Genomic DNA, 20,322 nt, shown 5'->3' on the forward strand with positions numbered 1-20,322 from the left:
TTTTCACTTCATTGATGATTCATTGTGCTGTCTGAAAAATCCATCTTTTTTTTTTTTTCTTTTTTTTTTTTTTACCAGCAAAGGAAAACAAGAGCAGAGCATTGGTATTTATTGATTTATATATAAGTAATATAAAAAGATGCTCACAAAAGTGTCTGGACACCTTAATTCATCATTAGAAGGACAAAAATAATCCAGCAGTTTTAAAATAATCATTTCAAAAAGGAACTCTGCCAACGAAGCACATAAACTCTTTTCATCCTTTCCTCCCTTTAGAGAGAATGTACATTCAGCCCCTTCAAAAAGCCCTTACCAAAGAGAGGTCTTTTGCAGTATGCCTTGATGGTTAACCAGTTTAGGACCTTTGGGGCAAATTATCTCTAAAGACAGTTTTTAGGCAGTCTACATTCTTAGTCATTGACAGTATACTGTAATTATATAAAAGAGTGTATATGCATGTGTGAGTGTCTGTGTTGTGTACACTTATTTATAGACATTTCTCCCATTCACATTAAAGCCCCTTTACATAACCAATCGGATTTGGGTATTTTCAATAAACCCCGCCATAGATGACAAAATCCTCTTTCCTTGCCGAAGCCTTAACACTCGGTAAGGTTCCCCATCCATGGCCACGACCACCAGATGTGCTGAGTGGGTGGGTCACAGAGCATCATCACTCATTCCTGGCCAGATGTTCTCATTAACTCGCCCTTAGTTGGGGATATCCTGGCAAGCACTGAAATGCATTGCAGGCAGAGTTCAAAAACACTGGGAACAAGGACAGAGGAAGGGGCAGAGGTGGAGCCACAGAAAATCTCCAGCATGGTGAAAGCTGAATTAAGTCTTTTATCTTTTCCTTCCCACTGCTGAAATGCGAATATGATCCTGGTTGTGACGTGAAAAAATAAGTTTGTTCCACTAGAATGTTTTTAAATAGGAACATGGTTTACAGAACTGTCTGTGCATGCTGCGTGATGCAGTCTCGCTATTCAACCTTGACAGACAATCTGCAGAACATGCTGGATATCTTTGACCTCACTGAAGTATTTCCTCATTTCCTCCATATATTCCTCCATTTCCTCAGCAAAAGGTATCTAGGGAACACCCACTTTTAATCGCAGAGTATATTGCTAATAATTTAGAAGTCTCACAGTTTCTTGAGAGGTAGATGAGCCCCCACATTATCATCTAAAAGATTAAGAGACTGAGACAAAGCCAGATTTTCTCGTCTTGTGTGGTCACTGAGGTTGGCAGGAACTGAGAACTGTAGAACGAGTCTCAGTAAATCAGACAACTTACAGAAATTCCTCACTGTAGATGCCCATGACTAAATCCAAGTCCCCAGTTTTAGTTCAAGAGAGTAAGTAGAGGCAAGAGTGAAGCAGTGAAAGAATGAGGACAAAACCTCAAAAGTCCTGTTATCCAGTCCTACAGCTGCTGCATTGAAACTACTGGGGAGAAAAAAAAAAAAAGGCTTTTAAAGGAATATTCAGATAGGAACTAAAGCCTAATGATCAGCAGTATTTCAGCTGATTTCAGCTAGGAACCATATGAATTAATGCCTGTGCTTTACAATTTGCATACTCAATGGGGTGTGTACACAAGCTCATCGGCAGCCCAAAACTTGTACATGGCTGCGTGAGTCCACTGCTCGGACATCTGGTTATCTTGAACATCTCTCTGATTTATAGGGTACAGAAACACCACTGAACTCCATAGTCTTTGTACTGCTGTGAATCAGGTGTCTTCTGATGTGAATGGAGTTGCACTTAAGTAAAATTGATACTAGGGCCTCTAATTGAAGTTACTACTAATTAAATCTAGAACTTGTTCTACATTTATTGGCCAAGATTGGGATCCAAAAGCTAAGTATTAAAGCCCATAATTAGTAATTTAGACCAAGTGACCTGATTCTTATTCACGCCAGGCAACTTCATTTCCCATTGGGGATTCATTTCCCAATGGGGGGTAAGCTGCCTGGAGGTTAGTGTTGAAGGTCATGCCCGTGATGCATTATTACAATAATAAGTCCATCAAATTTTGTCTGAGATCAAAGCACATTAAAAAAAAAATCAGCTAACTCTTTTTCATAAAGAAGAAGTGAAATTCTTAAAGGGAAAGGGGAGAAGAATGAGCAAAAGAAACTGTAAGACAATGTGGGAAGTATTTAAAAATGGCACGAAGTGTGATTCCTCTCTCCAAGTTTGTGGGAGATATACAGTCAACACTTGGTTTTTCAAAACCACTCATTGCTGACCTTTGAGTCTTTGCTTCCTCTGAACAAATCGAGAGCAAGCTAACAATATCAAGGTAGGTAAAGACATAAATACACTAATATCCTGTACATGGACTAAAGCCTTACAGTGTAGTAAAGTACACTTTACTAGACCACTTCATTTTCTATCACAAAAAATCCACTTTTTTTTTCACAAGCTGATCATTTCCAAAGGTTTTGTAGGCCCAGCAAAACATTTGGTGTCATTATGCAGCCCTTCATAGTGTTCAGGGCAGAGCAGCTGCACCACGTGTATGGGAGAAGCACACCCAACCCTTTCCAACTCTGCATACAGTTCTAGGGAGTCTTTGTATGATCCTTCTTGAGATTTTCCTTGAGACTTCATTGTTCCCACTGCTCCCATGAAATAACGATGACTGCCATTTTCCTGTTTGAATACTGTGCACACCTACAGCCTTCAAATGTTCAAAGCAAGCCAGAAACAATTACAAGCCAAAACCTAACCCAATAACCTACTTTTGCTCCCCTGGAGAACAATTAGGTAGCACAGGTTGTGAGTGCAAGAAAGCATTTGGATCCCAAGAGTGAAAACTTCCAAAGGTAACACTTTGGCCACTTACAGAAGAAAAAGTTTCTTCTTCCCTGGAGAGGTGCAAAAGATTTCTGCAGCCCCGATGAAATGGTTATTAACACGATTCTCCCACTGCATTATGGGTAATGGCCGTAAAAGCGAATTCAGCTTTTACGGGGGAACAGAGACACCTCTTCCAACATATTAAATGTCCTGTGGCAGCTAGAAGAACTGTACCCCATGATTAAGACCATTACATCTGAGTGTGTGACGAAGAATATTCTGCTAACTCTTCACAAACACCTGCAGAAACCTGTTACGTTTTCTGGTATTCAAAACAAAATGCTGGGTAGTTTTAACAAGTACAGTCCTATACTTCCTCTAATGGCTACTCTGTTCCCTGAAGGCAAAGAAAGTGATTCTTGATCTCACTTATGATAATGTAAATCAGAAATGATGTCAGTCAAGTCAACAGAGTAACACTAGCGTAAAGCTGATGGAACTGAAACGAGATTCATGGCCCAAGACTCTGGCAGCACAAAAGTGCTTAAATTGATCCAATAACAGAAACTTTCCTCATATCATTATCCTTTTTGACCAGTTTAATAAAAGTCCAAAAGTCCAAACTACTTTCACCAGGTTTTAATCAAAATTTCCTATCTATCATCTCCTGTATCTTCTCATTTATGGCCAGAAACTGAAAACCTTTGTATAAATATTTGCTATTTGAAAACAAACATCTCAGTTTTATGATGCCCTCTTTAATTTTTAAGAAAAGAACGCTACTAGGAATTGGATTAGTGATTATCTGAGAAACAAGAAATGGATATTCAGTTACTTCTCAGTGCCATTAACACACTCTGAGAAAAAAGTCTCCATTTCTAAATTTTGTTTTTTTCTAATTTAAAAGACAAAAGAGATCCTCCCAGCTGCTCTTCTGTTTCAGTAAGTGGCATGAAAGCAGCTGAGATGTCACACACTTGTTCAAGGTTAGCTGTGATCGTGTCCACAAAAATTCAGAGATCGCTGTTCCTTCCAAATTAAGCATCTGGGCTTGCAAGATACTTTTGCTGAGAGGTTGATTGCGGCTTCTCCCCCTTCCTCTCTGTTCACTAGGATGCAACTACTGATAAACAGCACGGTGGCTAGGTTTGAAGCTGGATGCAATATCACCCATAAATACCAGGTTCTTGGTGGGAGCTGAGAGCATCGCAAGCCGAATGCAACCTGGTCTTTCCTGCACTACCACAGTTGTCCCCGGCAGCCTGAATGCCAGGAGACCCGTGCCAGGCAGCCGTGCCATGGCACTCGGCACCTCACTGAAGTACAGAAAAGAAGAGAAATCTGATTCTGATCAGATGAAAGCTTCCAGGCTGTAACTCCCCATTATCTGTTATTTTGAATGTCACGTTGCATCACTATACTTTAAAATGTAAACTCTCCTTTTTTGACAACTCTGTAAGTTTTGCTACAGGCTACTTCACTCAGCCCTTCAAGACCCAGTATTTGTTGACCTTCACTGAACAGGATAGCAAACAAATAAGCCTTCTCATAAAATCATCTCTATGTGTTTGCCATGGTACTTACACCATTTCTCTGACGGTGTTTCCACTGTGACTGCATGGAGGACACCTGACCCTTTGTCGAACTATCAGCTAATCAGATTCTTTATAAAACAAGCTGAAAAGCCAGCAGTACCACGGGAGGCATTCAGAAGACCTTCTCTGATAATTTTACTTTTTCATTAAAACATGTTATTTGTTCTAATTTGCCTTAAGACAGAACTTCCAAACATTTAAAATGTATGACTTCGGTCAAGATGTAGTACACTATAGGTGTTGCCTCCAAGTCTGTGGAAGCGAAAGCAGGCAGCCAGCTAGCGGAGATTTGCAACTTCAGTGAGCAAAAGCATTTTCCTGACAACGCAGCAGCTGGAGTTAGCCTTTCTGAAACTGGGCTGGGGTGAGTAGCAGGTGTCTCTGCGTAACCGACTCCAATTATTTCCACTAGCTGTACGGAGCCCAGAGCAGATGCACACACAACACAAACCTGCATGTGCAGAGTTGGTTTATTGTGCGCAACACTGCTGTTTCTGTGGGAAAAAGTGCCCAGATGACAAAGGGAACTGAGAGAGATGTGCTGAGACTCCAGTTAGAGACACGTATCCAGTTGGGGTCACCACCGTCTGAGAAAGCTATAGAAAGCTGATGAGAGCTCCAAGTGTCTGGAGGGCTGAGAAACATACTTGGGGAAAAAAATGCTGAAGAGAAGCATTGAGGAACTAGATTTGTTTAGTCTGGAAAAGTAAGAGTGAAACATGATAAAGGTCTTTTAATAAAGAAATGTTTTTAATAAAGAGGGCAGGGATCAATTATTCTGCATGTTCTGCTCTACACTGGGGGAAAGATGTGAAGGAATCCACTTAATTGGATATCAATGCTTTTTTTCTAATTTTTCACACAGAGAAGCACAAGAACAGGCATATGAATATTGTGGAATCTCTTCTCAGAGGTCTTTCAGACCTCTGAGGGCAGACAGACATCTGTTGATGATCTAAGTGTATTTGATCTCTGTTCAGTGCAACAGGCTCTTGAGCCCTCTTCCAGTCCTTTGTACCAATGATTTTGCAAAACACTGGACTCCTCTGTAAAACTCAGGCACATGGCACGGCCCCAAGAACAGATGAAGAAGAAAGTTTGTATGCTGAATGCTCACCAAAGGAAACCTGGAGCTCTGAGCAAAGGAGTAAGTCTCTTCTTTGCAAATGAACACTCCTGCTTCAAAGACACTTGTCTCAGTCGTCATTGTCTCCTACAAAAAAGAAATAGCTTGCAGAACCCTGAACTTCAGATCAGAAAAAGGGATAGCATTGAGTTTGGTCCGACTGGCTTTGCAAGAAACAGAGCAGGTCCGTAGTCCAGAGGTAATTGGTTATCCTTACACAGTGCGTTTCATCTAAGAACCTCGAAATACTAAAGCTTCATTGCATGATTAAGTCTTCATGAGCTAGGTGGCAATCTCACGATGTTTTACAGAACAGTGAACGGGGAGGTTAAGAGTTCATGTTTTGCAGAAGAGTTGATCATATCTGTGACTGATATCAAAGAAGTCTCACTGAGATAAATCAAAGCTAGAGATGCTCAGATTCCCCAAATCAGTCCATTTGTAACTTGTAATTAGTGAATAAGGAACAGGAACCTAGCAATACAGGCTTTCATTATATACCAACTCTTGCCAGTGGATGTGAGTCATCATGGTATCTTAAAGCATGACTGTTCATCACTACAAAAATTATATGAACCAGAAAGATACCACACTCTTTAGATTGAATAGACTTCATGAAAACTTTTGTCATAAACACAACTGCTTTCCTGGCAAGTTTCAGACATGCAGCCATGGTTCTGAAACATGAGTTATTTTAAAAGCCACTTGCATAAAATAAATAATGTGCAGCATATGTTATGTCTCAGGTTATGAAAACATTCCACAACAAACTAGCTTCAAACAATTAAAAATGTTTCAGTCAATGGACAAAAGTTCAAGCCATAACTTTTTTTGAGCTGTCTCCGGTTCCAAGCACTTCTGCCTTAATGATATGTGTATTTTCAAATGTTGACAGCAATTTTCCACATATAATCTATTTGCAAATCTCTGCACAGATTGCTACTAGTAGAGACCTCAAAACTATGAAAGAAACAAGCTAAAATGAACTTTGGTGTGAGATGGTGCATGATGGGATGAGAAGAGTTCATACGCAAAACCCTAGAAATACTGGCTTCACCCAGCTGTTACGTTGCCGCATTTGATTTGCACTCGCATGGCCGTGACCCAAGACCAGCAACGGAGCGCAATGGTTTGTGTCAAGGATGGGACATCTGCCACATGCAATGCCACTTCTGCTGTTGCTTTTGTAGAGTCGCATTGTTCTCCAGATGTTTGAGGAAGGCTCAGCTAGCAGGGGCAGCGGTTACCAGGACAGGTAGCAATGGTATGACTATCAGGGGTGACTGTCCTCAGTCCTTTGAGGCAAAAACTCATAAGGAGTCATGAGGAGGACTGTAATCAGAGCAGTTACAAGAAAAAAGGGAGGCTAGGTAGATGTATCCAAGTCATGCTGGAAGGTGCAAAATCAGGGAAAGACAAGTTTATGTGCTCAGGTAATGCGTGTTATTAAACAGGAAAGGTAACGGAAGGCAAAACAGAGGCCATGAAATTGTGCCTCCAAGGCTGATCTGCTACTTGTGGCTAGAGATTCAGCCCAAGAACTGGCCCGGGGTATCTGCTCTGGGGTCTGCACTGCTGCCCTCAGAGCAGGTACACGCCAGCGCAGGGCACAGCCTGGGCTCTGCTTGCCCCACCATGGGGAGATGCCTGGAGCCACTTTGGGTGACTCTGGTGATGCTTTTGGGTGGCTTTTGGGTGACTCCCCCACCTCTCCACTTTGGGCAGGGGCAGGCCAATGCCAGTTGAGCTACAGCCCGGAAAGTCCTGACCATGCAGCTGGTGACCGACGGAGGGGAAGTGTGAAGGGGCTGACGGTGAGAATCATAGAATCATTTAGGTTGGAAAAGACCTTTAAGATCATCGAGTCCAACTGAGGAATGCAGAGGAAAGCAATGGAGGAGATAGAGTGCCTTGGTGGTACTTTGACTTTGGGAAGTTTGGGTTAGTTTCAACCTGGCGAGGGAAAGGTTCCCAGCACTGTCACAGCACACGCAGTCTCCTGACGCTTTTTGGTGTTACGCGCAAAAATGTTGGAACATTCTTTTTTCTTGCCCTGTGTCTGATCTTGTCTGTTCAGATTTAGCTGTATATGTAGTAAACAGCCAATTCTACATCAGGAGCAGCTGCAACACTTCTTGTAATCAACTTCTGCATTTTCTTTTTATTTTTTTTCCTACCACAAAGTCATCTGGGTCTGCATGAGGCAAACCAGTAAAGCACAAGGCTTCATAATTCCAGGATATTTGCTTTGAGATGACAGATGTAGGAATTGGCAGTGAGGTGGATGGGGAGCATGGAGAGCAGCTGTGTTATTAGTAGCAATTGATCTACTACGACAGCTTGTAGACATTATACCTGAGAATGGGGGCCCGTAATGCCAGGCACTACATACATGTGTCATGACAGCTAAAGCTTCCGAAGCAAACCAATCTCACTAGCCCTGGAAGTGGGAACGGGGACCGAACGCAGGAAATACCTCGCCCAGGATTACAGAGTGGGTCAATGAGAGAGAAGAAAATTGAACCCAATGCTGTTCTCTAATCAAATGGTATTTTCAGCACTGAGGGCAGAATCACTTGCAGGTAGCTAAATGAAGCAAATCAGCAGTGCCTATCAACTGTAGGGTTTGTTTTGTAGCTGCAAGCTGATTTGGAGTCACGATGAATCTCTTTTCCCTCATATTCTACTAAACTATCAAAACACGTGTAGACACTCAGAAAAATACAATGGCTGAAGATAACAGAGCCCTCAGCAAACAGCTGAACATGTTCTGCCTGGAGGGGTTGTACTAATCCATCACAAAAGGCAACACTAACCACCTCAGTTCACGAACTCATTTACTGCAGTAGATCTGATGTAGCTTCAGGCTGACTTGCTTGCTCCGGACTTGCTGGGCTGCCTCTTGGGCCTCGGCAAGCCCACTGGTAGGAAAAGGCTAAATTTCTCCTCTGGGTTTCCAGCATCCTTCCTCTTTGGTGCTGGGGTACAAGTTGTAGTCTTGAACTATGTCCTTTCTTGGAGAAACTTAGCAACCACTGAGGTTTCCTTTCTGACAAGTGCATAGAAAGTATATGAAGCATTTTTCATGCTAATCAGCAACAGGGTCTGCTATCTAGCTATACCTTGTGTTTCCTGTTCTCAGAAGACCTTTTTGTAGCTGCTTTTTTCTAGAAATCACGTTTCTGTTCCTGATAGTGGCAAACAAGCAACTGCCATGCAAATGGTGTGAATCAAAATGTCTCCTACATAAAGCTCTTTGATCCAAAGTGTGGTTTCCTTGGAATGTTGAATTATTTGATTCAGAGAAATTTGGGGGTGTAACAACAACATGAGTTTTGGAGCAACAAAGGAAGATAAAAGATTGCCTAGATCACGAAGGAGAAATTTCTTCCTGGCTCCTACAGGTGACCAGAGGAAATCTTAAACACTCAAAGCCCCATAGAGAGTAGTTTTGAAATAACAATTGTCCCACGCGACAAAATTTAGTTGTTTCATCAGCTTCTTTTGCAAGTCCAGTGAATCAGCTGCAGACTTTATACTCTTCAATTAAATAGAAACACTCACCGCAATCCCAACCAGCTATGGGGTTTTTGGTACAGCTTAGTTTAAGAACATAAACTGGTCACTACAGAAGACATGCTTTTGACTTTAATTAGTGAGAAACTGGGCCTCACAAGAAGTGCTTGGCAAGATATTTTTCAGTGTCTTTAAACCCTAGTCCTTCCCCACCGATACTTTTTAAATAATTCTTTGGAAACCTGCCCACAGAGGTTTCTTTAACACAGAAACAAATTTTCCCTCCCTTCTGTAGACACATAGGTTTATTGGTGTAAAGGTGCTCATAAACGTGCCAGCTGAAATTGTTTTATATAAACTTGCCTTAAAGCGGGGGAAGGGAAAGTATATTTTACTTGTTGTTGCCTTTTTTCTGCTGTAAAAGCATTTTGCACAGATTAGAGGATGAAAACACAGGTGAAATAAGCAGTACCAGTAGCTGTTAGCAGGATGAGCAGGGTAGCTGAAAAAACAGAATAGAAGAGAAGGCTTCTCTTGGGAAATACCAACCAGAATTTTCTCGCTACCCAAAAGGTAGGCTACTCGCACAATCCTTGGAATTTGTCATGTAACCTCTTTTTGCTAGCAACCCAACTGAGCCATTGCTATAGTGCATTACTACTAGCAGCTAGATGTTTGATAAAGCATTTTGGGAAAAGAACGGTATTCTCACCGTTAGCAGCAACAAAGATGACAGGACAATTTTGAAAGCTTCTGTTCTCAGAAAGTTTCTTCTCTTGTCACATGTGCTTAATAGGTTTGGATAGCATCCAGTGTCCAGCCTCTTATCAGAACCTTTCTACCTTTTAACGTCCTCCTGCACTGATGGATATCCTAAACATTAGCAAGCAACCTTATGTTGCAATAGTCGTAGCTTGGCTTCCTCTGGTAAACCAAATGTCATTTGTTCCATTAAAAAAAATCCCTAAATCTATAAACACTCATTTACAACCTCAACATTATTGAATGGCTTTCTTGCAGGAAAACAAACAGATCCCTGCTTGAATTCACTCCTCTGAGACAGTAAACGAGTAACCCTTCCCTTGCAAGCGATCCTCGCCCTGAAGCCCATGAGCTATTTGCTTTGCATGAAGGTAGCTCATGCATGAAGCCCTGACCCAGGCTGCGCTCGAGTCAACGGCTGTAGTGCTACCAGCTGCAGTGGGGATTTTGCAGAATTTGCCTTCATCTTTTTCCGTTAGCAGGTCAAAATCCTGAGGAAACACTTGGATGAAGAAATGAAAATCCAAAAGAGAGTTCAGGAAGGCCTTGCAAAGGATTAGGAAGTGAAGTAAATAAACATCAGGCAGGAACCAGTGGCCCACTCCCAGAAACACTGGAAACACCCACGAAAGCAAACAAAATCACTACCTAGCACTGCTGGAAACAGGGCATTCCTTAATCACCTGTGTCACATGATCCATTAACGATCATATGGTAGTAGCTATTTGCAAAGAATTGAGAGGGAAGACATTTATTGTAGGCGATGACACACTGTTTGCAGTGGCATATTCCACTCTTCCTCAGTTTTGCTTGTTGGACAAACAGCATCTGTGCCAGGATAATAAACTTGCTATATGCTCGATTTTTGACTCGGGTCAGAGTCTGGCTTGATTAAAAAATAATAAATTAACATACAAGCTGAGGCTTGGCATGCACGTTAAGTGAGTTTTGTAAGTGTAGTTGCATTACGGGGAAAAAAAATACTGAAGATGAATAGTTTGAAGTGCCACATATCCACAAATTAAATATGCTGATTATTTTTAAATCCATTTGTAATCAAAAGACTTTTTAAAAAAACCTTATTTTCTTTTTTTTACACTTATCGAGTGATATTTTAATGAATTGAGATATATTAGTTTTCTGTGAAATCTAAAACATTCCTTATGGTAATGCTGTGATTCCCGGTTCCAAGTTGAAATAACACACTCTAACAACATTAGCTTAGTGATTCTTCTAGTTGCATCATCCCAGCCAAAGGTGTCAGCCTCAGGCATCTCGTCTGAATTTGCCCGGCCCATTCTTGTGAGGCTACTCAGCTGCTGAAGTCTCTAGATGTTTTTCCAGAATCCTAATTTCCTATTATGAGGGAATCAGATGAGAAATAAGGTATGTTTAACTTCCATTTTCATCACGTGCCTCTTCATTCTCTTCTTTGTTGGGATCAAGCATACGGTTGCCTGTTACTGCTTCTGAGTTTAGCACAATGAATCCTGAGCTCAGAGAGACATTTGTTGACCCATTACACTTTTAGCTTCAGAAATCGAAAGCTGAACCAACCAGGAAAGTTGCTGCAAGTCGCAGCGGGTGGATAGAAGGGCTGCGGAGGTCAGGTGTTCAAAGGGCTCCCGTACCATCGAGAAACCGTGCGCAGAAACCTGTGTGGATAGGCCATGCAATGTAATTTAATGTATTCTGCATTACACCTAGTGTGGAATTCACCTCATTGCACTTTAATCATCTAAAAAATGAGACACTCAACGTTTCCCTGGGCTCCCTGTAGTCAGTGGGCAGAAAGAGACTCTTCATCTTTCCTATCCAGCTGCCTCCCTGTGTTTGGACAACCAAGGCTGCAATATGTGTGTTTGGAGTGCAAGAGGCTGGACTCACCAGAGGTCTATTTTAATGTCATTCTGTGCAAATGCACAAAAGCCATCTCCTGCAGATTTCTGGATGTTTTGCAAGCCAGTGTTTCCGACAGCTGGAAAAGGCTGATTCCTTTTTTCCCATGTGGGCAAAATTTTCAGGCAGAAGAGGCTGTTTCTGGGGAAGCTGAATGAACCTCAAAGGCTTAGAATTAACCTCCCTGGCCGTTGGGTAATCCATACGAACTGCGTGTAAGTGATGAGGCGTATGCAGAGGGGATAGGGAAAAGATGACCCCCTAAAAACGAGAGGAGGAAACTCTAATGAGCATATTCATTAGCCAAGGGCAGACAAGTACATCCTTCCTGTTCTCAGATAATCCTAAGCAGACGGCTCTTTATTTGCACAGTGTCCTCAGCCCTTTCGGATGGCCTGGCTAGTCTCCGAGAGGAGTCAGAGCAGCCTGGGGGGCCTGCCCTGCCTCAGCAGACAGATGTGAGCCAGGTTTACATGTGTGGTTGACATCAATTAGCTGAAGTAAGTTTCCATTTTCCAAAGGGTCATGTCAGAGTAATTCCAGCAAACACAGGGAAGCTAGAAGGCTTTTGCCCACTGACCAAGTCATCCCGATGATTTTCCTGACCACAAATGACAAACAGTTAAGAAGCATGTGAACTTGGGAGTGTAACCTCTCCAAAACAACAAGGAAGGAAAAACAGAGCTTCAACTAATAGCACTGCTTAGCATAAAACCAGTGTAGTTAATGACTCCAGCCCAAATCTGCAACCAGTCTGAGCAAATGCATTGCAAATGGAGCCTTCCTGAAGTCTAAAGGACAGGACACGGGACCGCCCAAGGACCTATTCTGGGACAGCATCACCAGGACAGAGCAGACTCCATGTTGTTTCCATAGGCTCTCAAGCAGTTTGGCACCATTGCAAGAGACAGAAATCCTCGGTAAGTGTTTAGTTAACTAACATTTGTATTATAAACAGTGGGTAAAGGATGAGGAAATAGGACTTGAGCAAACCGTGAGAAAATGCCGTTTAGTCTGAGACCACAGCAAAGGGACTCCTAATCAAGGCAACACTGTGATTTTTCAGATTCCTCTGCCACACTATATTACAGCCTGGCTCCAGTGACGGAAGAACGCTTATTAAAATAAATTCTGATTAGAAAGCATTAATTTGAGTAACAAGGTTGCCGTTCTGCAGCTCAGATATTTTTCCCAGAATTGAACTTCGGAAAGATGAGCTTATGCAGAAAGTGCGCTGAGAAGGTACTTTCCTGGACTAAGACAGAGTGATCAGCAGAGATATTGATCGTGCTGTCTCTGGAACAACAGCAAGAATTATGTATTGATTTCTCTGGAGACTGGATTACGTATCGATTATGCTAGCTGCAAAGCAGAGGCCTAAGTAATGCTATCATCTCTGGCTAAAATGGTGCCCATAGAGTAGTGAAGTCAATAGAAAGGGGAGATGAGAAATCCATTGAGTCAAAGGGTAAAGTCCCAGGGCAATTAATTAAATGGCAAAACTCTCCTTGGCTCAAGCAAGACCAGGATTTCTACTTAAGTATTTAGCATCCTGAAAAGTCTCCTAATAGGAACCCAAAGGGCGCAGCGAATAACGCTTTGAGCAAGTAAATAATTTTAGCCCATCCTGAATCCATGTAACACACTGTGTTCAGACAGGCACTTCATTCATTGCTTACTTCAACTGGGTCATTAATGAAATGCACATGGTTTAGAAAAATTTGAAAACTAGCTGTGGAGATAACTCTTGGATCAAGCCTTAAGGGACCATCCACTGTAGCCAGTGAAAAGCGATATTGCCTTTTATCAGCAAGATAATAAGCTTACAGGGGGATGGCGATGACTCGCTGGATAGAAGTGATATAAGCTGAATTTGTACGAGAAAGGTAACAATGTAGAAGACAGTCCCCGAAGGCTCACCTTTCAACACACAAAGCCTCTGTCTCGTATTGAACTCTGCAGATTGCTTTACAGAAGCTTAATGTTTCTTTCTTTCAGAGCTTCCCTTATAGTGACATTCAGCTTTTGGTTTGGCCATTCCGAAAACTAATTATAACATGTTCCCTAGAAGGCAATTAGTAAAACTAAATAGTTAGAGGAAGAGGTCTCAGTACTTGAATCCAATTCTTGGTACCATATGACCTGCCCTTCCAGGATTCAGCCAGAATCATTAAAAAGTGATACATGAAACTTTCCTTATGGGAAATGGAAGGCTTTAGCGATCAGTAAAGATGACTCACTCAGAAGTGCAAGTGCTGAAGTTTGCATTTATTTTGGTGGTGAAAACAGAAAGGGGGAAAGAAATCTCAAGGAGGGAGCAGCCGAAGGCAAAGCTCCTCGGCATCAAGATTAAAGCAACAGTGTGCAAAAAGAAAACTACTCTGACAATGCACCAAGCTGAGAGAGGGTGTTTGTGAGCAGGAGCCTGGACTCAGCTGCATGGCTTTGTTCAGCAGAAGGGCTCATATATCATTTTAATTTCATCTCACCCGTATTACTTAAATGTTTTCTTCTCCATAAAGAACTGATTTGAGAGACAAGCACATTTTAGCCAGTAGGCAAGTGGAAGGCCAGGCACTGCTGGTCAGCCAGTTTCCCTTTCACAGGACTTTTCCCTCCCTTCCTTATCCTATAATTGTTCATAAAAACAAAGACATATTTTCATTTAGCAAAATACCCATTGCTTGCCTTAGACTGGAGTAAGGAGGTTATTGCTGTGTTCAGCTAACCTCTTGCAGCGAAGAAAAAAATTGCAAATGTGGCCTTTATTCTGTGCATTTCCTGGAGGAAAGGAGACTGAACAGGAATTCAGATAAGAAAACTAATGCTGTTGCTGTTCTTCATATTCTGTGAAGTAAATTAATGGGGCTAACAATGCACATTAGACATCCTATTCAGTAACATTTTTAGTACCCAGCTGAGTCCAAATATAAACTATAATGGCATATTGAGACTGTCTTAAGAGCCATTTCAAATCAATTTAGTTTTATATAGTGTCTCTCAAAGTATCTCAAGGTGATTTACAGTGAAAAAGAAAATAATGGGCTAGTGATTTAGTAGAATAAGGCATGGCAGCTGTCAGGCAGGAAGGCAAAAATGCTGCACGGAGATGCAAAACTCTTATTTAAAAGCAGTACAAAGGTAAACATATCTCTTTGCTCTTCCAGTACAAGAAGCAGCCAGGTAATGAAGCCAGGCTGGGTTCAGTTTAACTCAACTGTTCCACAAAGCACTGAGGGCTTTTCCATTTACAGACTGAACTGGAACCTAAAACTGAACCATTCCCACTCAACTATTGAGATTAGGAAAAGCCAGGAAAGAAATATTTGTGACCAATTCATTTTAGCAGTTTTACCATCGTATTTCACAACCTCAGAAATTTTAGACTTCCTGTGGGTTGGACTTTTGCCCTACGGACTTATTAAGTCAAGAAGGCAGCTTTAAGCGCCTTTTTCATGGAAACTGTTAAAGCCTTTCTTGAAGATGCGAGACTCTAGTCAAGCAACCTTGATCTTGCCAGTGTGGCAACCGTTGCGCTGCTCCCGTTAAGCAAAGGCAACCTGCAGGTGGACTTCCCTTCAGATCACAGTACTGAAGTGGCAAATGCCTCGTTGGGTCTCTTCCTCTTAATGGCCAAGGCCCTCTCACCAGTGCCTGTCCCCACGTAGCCCCCGAGGATTAACCAGCTCACAGCTGGACCTCCTCGGAGAAGCAGGTTAACAATTCTTCAGAGCGTGTTTCAAGGATGGGGGGGTGTCTTCAGCTTCAAGACACCTCTTCTCTGGGTTTTCGCTCTCCCGCTCACCACACAAGTGAAGCTGCTAAGGAAGCCATGAAAACTCTTGTATTTTGGCATCCTCAGCGTGAAGTACTCTTTACATTTCCCTCCCATCAAATAGTTCAGAATGGCCTGTTGGATATGAGCATTTGAACCAACTTTAGGCAAGAGCCAGGGAATACTAATGTCTTCCTAGGTGGGGAGCGGCGTACATAGAATCACAGAACAGCTCAGGTTGGAAGGAACCTTGAAAGATCATCTGGTCCAACCTTTTGTGGGAAAGGGAGCCTAGACAATATTATTTAGCATCCTGTCCAATAGCACCTTGAAAACTTCCAGCGATGAGGGCTCTACCACATTCCTAGGGAGGTTGTTCCTACGGGCCACTTCTTCGAGAGGTCTAAACCACCCATTTTCCCTTCCAGGTGCCAGGATGCATTCAGACTTTGTCATCGCTGTTGCCTGTAGGCCAGTGAGATGGTGGAAGCCTGACCTGCTCATGCCGTCCCTGGCATCGACCACAACAAAAGGCTGCTAGACCGCTTCTCGACTTCCCCAGCGAGCACACAGGGGCTGTTCAGGAGGTTAAAGCTGCGAAGAGCCTGAATTGTGATTACTTGAAAAAGTGCCTCCCCCCTCAACCATCTTGGCAAGTGCTGAGCTTGTTCAGCTGCCTCGGGGCTGATGCAGAGCGTTCTCACGCAGAGCTTTCCACGCGGGAATTCGCTGCTACCACACGTTTGAGTTTGCAAACCGTGCGGTGTAGCACCATCTCGCAGACAGTGGCTGCGCGAGTCGCATGAGGCTGTAAGTACTGGTGTGATGTCTATTCATCTGGGAAAGTGTTTCCTTTTCCTTTTTGTGGTGCAAGTAGTATATGTTTTATTAAATAAAGTGCATGTTCCCTATGCAAATGAATGCTGACACATTGTATGTTAAATATGTATGACATTTAAAAATCTAAGCAAGAACTAAAAATCATTTATAAATATTAAAGAGCATGAAGTCTACTTTTTGTTTTCATTTTGCTTCTGATCCTGCACTCTGGGAAAAATACTCCTCACATTATAAGACTGAATTATCTGTCCAAGAACTAAACCTATAATTTTATTCTATCAGTCAAGCTGTATGTCACACTATTTTTATATCAAGACAATCAGGTTCTTTGAAGCACAGACACACACCTACTTAAAAGAAGCATTCCTCTGAAAGCAGACGACTTTGGAATCAGCGGCAATTTGTATCTTTCAAGGGACTGATAACTAAATGGAGAAACGCAGTTGCTAATGAAAAGATGTTTCTTTGCTGGCCAGGATGATATTCCATCAGGACATTTGGATCCAGATTCATCCATTTTGACTGCAAGCATCTAACCTGGCTTCGAATTACTGACTTCTAATGGCTTAAAATGTGTCCTTTGGAGATTCTTATTTCTCCTTGCTGACAAGAAAGGACAGTAGGCCATCTGAACTCCTAGCCTGAGCACCTTAGTTAGGTATCTAAAAAATTAATCCAGCCCTTGCTCTAGTTTTTTAAGTACTTGTTGTGTGGGAGTCCTGTTAGAAAATCTACTATTCAATCCATTGCTATGGCACAGTCAACTTCACCTCTAGGAAGTATCTTCTGCTTCACAGGGCTTAAACATCCCTGTGGGAAGAAGCAGAAGTTTCCCCTTAAGAAAAAAAAGCGCAGAGAGACCTATGCAGATGTTAAAGCACCACCACCAGGGAGGCAATTTTAGATTACAAGTGAAGGAGCATATCTTTGTTCTCCCTTCTGCCTCAATATGTTAAGATAACTTGCAAATACCCATAAAGTTTCAGAACAGACTGTAAATACCCTGTGCCCATTTTACATACTGAGAAACCAGGTACACAGGTCAAATATGAAGTGCAGAGCATGGCAGAGAATGGAAACTCCAGCTCTGGAGTCCCAGTAATTTCCCTTCCTGTGACACCACCATTTTTTCTTGATGAAGAAGCACCTGCTCTCAGATTGGTTTTCACCGCACATTCACTTACCTCACTAAACTATTTCATGTTCTTCTGCTGCACTACGGATGGCAGCAGTGCCATGGGACAGCAGTGAAAGGGTTTGGCATCTGGAAACCTGCACCAAGACTGGCTGAAATGAAGCAGTACTATCCTTCTCTCACTTTACTAGCCCTGCTATCAGAAAAAATGCCTTTCTCCATTTCCAGACGGGAACTGAAGCAGTGGGAAATATTTTCCCTTGGTATTTGTCCCTCGTTCCTCTGTTGACAGAAATTTTAAGACAAATGGCCATTTTGGTGGATTTAAAAAGCAGTGGAACTTCATGCCCCTAATGAATGGGCAGCGGGAACTCATACTGGCAGTGCTTAATGGCTGCACATGAAACTAGCCAGGCTCAGTAAATGAAACCAGATCCCAAAAATGCAGTCTGGAGATAACTGAAAGTATGCATTGAAATTTATTGTAGGAAAATGACTGACTGGAAAAAAAAGTGGTCTGCTCTGCCCCTGCACCTCCAAAACATATTGTACCATTTAAACACTCTAGAAAGACATCTGCCAAAAACGCAATTAATTCTCCTGAAGGTCAAATGTATTTCTCCCGTAAAACAGTTGAAGCAGCAATTGTATGTCTTGATTACTCTTATGAAAGCGACTTAGGAAAAATCCTAGGATTGTTCTTGTGTTTGAAGTTGGATGTTTATTGCTTACTGGCAGTGACTTTTGTTGCAAAGGTTAAACGCGGTCAGCAAATGATCGTAACCCCCCCCAAAAAAAGGGTTAGTCCCAGTGCAGCCTGTCCAAAATCCCCGCAGCAGATCTGTAGTTCTGTTTGGAGTGCCACCCTGTGGACACAGCTGCTCCCATGAGCTCCTCTCCTTCCGACAGCCCAACGCTGAGGGACCAACGGCAGAGGACACAAGGAGAGGTGACAGCATCTCTCAGCTCCAAACCACGCCGGCCCACGTCAGTCTTACATGTCCCTGGCTACCCTGGGGCAAATGGGGGGGGGGGAGGAGTGGGAATTTTTGTACCCAAATACAGTGCCTGTTACCAAAGACCATTTTTGCCGGTGCTTTCTACACAACGGTATACGAAATGCCACCGCCTCTTTCGAGCTGGGTAGGAAATAATTGTGGCATCTGTTGATAACAGCTGAGGTCTCTTGCATCACACCCCAGATGTAGAGCTTTGCACTCCGAGAAGAGACCTGAGAAGCCCCCTGCTCATCCACGGATAAATTAAGCCCCTGGTAAGCTCAAGTTCATCCTTAGAAGTCCATTTCTGGATTGGATTATAACTTTTTTTCTCTCCGACTGTTTGTATAAGACTTGCAGGTTTAGTCACTGGAGATTGCCACCATAAATTTTAGGAGTCTGGCTTACAAAGCCTGTAACAACCTAACCTTGTTTAGCAAAGGTGTGCCTTGCAGCATTCCTTCAGTAATGCCACTTTGGCTGCCCCTTACCTCTGGGGTGAGGTATTTCATCATGATTTCCTTTCCTTTCTCTCCCAGCTTTTCATCTGGAGCAATTTCATATTCTGCCTGGAACAGATATAAAAAAAAAGTCAATATTTGCACTCACATTTCACCATTTTAACTTCATTTTGGATGTGGCATTAACAGAATGCTCTGTCTGAAAAATCTGAAGGATAAATACCATTTTCTGATGGAATTAAAACCCGTACACACAATCCTATTAAAAACCTTCCACTATATTTTGACCAAACTCTAGTGGTGCATTTTCTGAGACAATGTCTCTTAATTAACACCAATACAATTTAATGTATTTATATTTTATAGCCTTGCCAAGCCAGCTTTCAGAAAGCGTTCAGTGACAAGAGACAACAACTTTATTTGGTTTTGCTCAAAGGGAAGGCGGACACAGAAGGTAAAATGATTTCTCCGAGTAGTAAAGAAAGCGAATATTTGTTAATTGTTGCCACAGTGGTATTTCAAGCACCAGGTGAACTCCTTCTTTTTGGTCGAATGTGTCTTTCCTATTTATTTACGTCTTCCCCTTGGCCTAACAATACTTCTGCAAAGCAGAGAGACTTGCCCATCACTTCTTTTAGTGATCCTTGACTCAGTCCCTCCAGAAGGCAGATCTAAGAGCCAATTTCTTAGGCAGATTTGTTAGGGCCAAGATAAAACAAGACACACCATTTAAAGGAATAGACACTATAGGCAAAATTCTCTTTGACTTCCCTGTTGCCTTAAAAAAGACAGCACCACATTCCCCCACGCAAAGTTTACCTACGTTTTAAAATTCTGACTGTTCTATGTATTGTAGCATTACTGACTTTTGATGAGTTTCAGGACAACATTTACATAAGAAACAAAAGAAGCATTACTTGTGCACCACGAAGACATTAATCACTTCAGTTCAAGTTTTGGATCTACGGCAGGCATTCGAAGGAAACACGCGCCGCATGGGAACCCAGTGGCTAAACGACAATGACAAGTTCTTAGAGACATTCCCTCTTGGCACTGCCCAGGATATGAAGCTTTAGCCTTAGGATCAAAATATTTTCCAGAAAAAAAAAAAAAATGAAGACAGCCTAACAGCTTTCATGACTGTTTATATTAAAAAAAGGATCCCAGAAAATTCTGCCAAACCAATTAAGTAACCTGGTCCAATACAAGCTGTCTGCGATGATAAATGAGGGGGAAGTTATAAAAAAAAAAAAAAGAAGGTAAATCAGACTGAACTGGCAAACACTTGGAAGAACAAATTTCAGAACTATTGCCCACTGGAAGACGTATGCACTGCTCCAAGCTTGATGCAATAAATCCGAAGGCAGGCTGTAATGGATACCCTAGCTAAGCAGACCTAGGAATG

General features: G+C 42.2%; 1 protein-coding gene across 2 annotated transcripts in view; it reads right to left on the reverse strand.

Moving 5' to 3' along the window:
• GRK5 (G protein-coupled receptor kinase 5) overlaps positions 1 to 20,322 on the reverse strand; it is a 168,160-nt gene that overhangs the window by 35,624 nt on the left and 112,214 nt on the right. For both annotated transcript variants that reach the window (XM_030029732.2, XM_030029733.2), the window contains exon 4: positions 18,948 to 19,025. In XM_030029732.2, the coding sequence (XP_029885592.1) occupies positions 18,948 to 19,025 (78 nt within the window). The remainder of the gene's footprint in view (positions 1 to 18,947; positions 19,026 to 20,322) is intronic.

Source organism: Aquila chrysaetos, chromosome 11, assembly GCF_900496995.4.
Source record: "Aquila chrysaetos chrysaetos chromosome 11, bAquChr1.4, whole genome shotgun sequence".
NCBI classification, from domain to species: Eukaryota; Metazoa; Chordata; class Aves; order Accipitriformes; family Accipitridae; genus Aquila; species Aquila chrysaetos.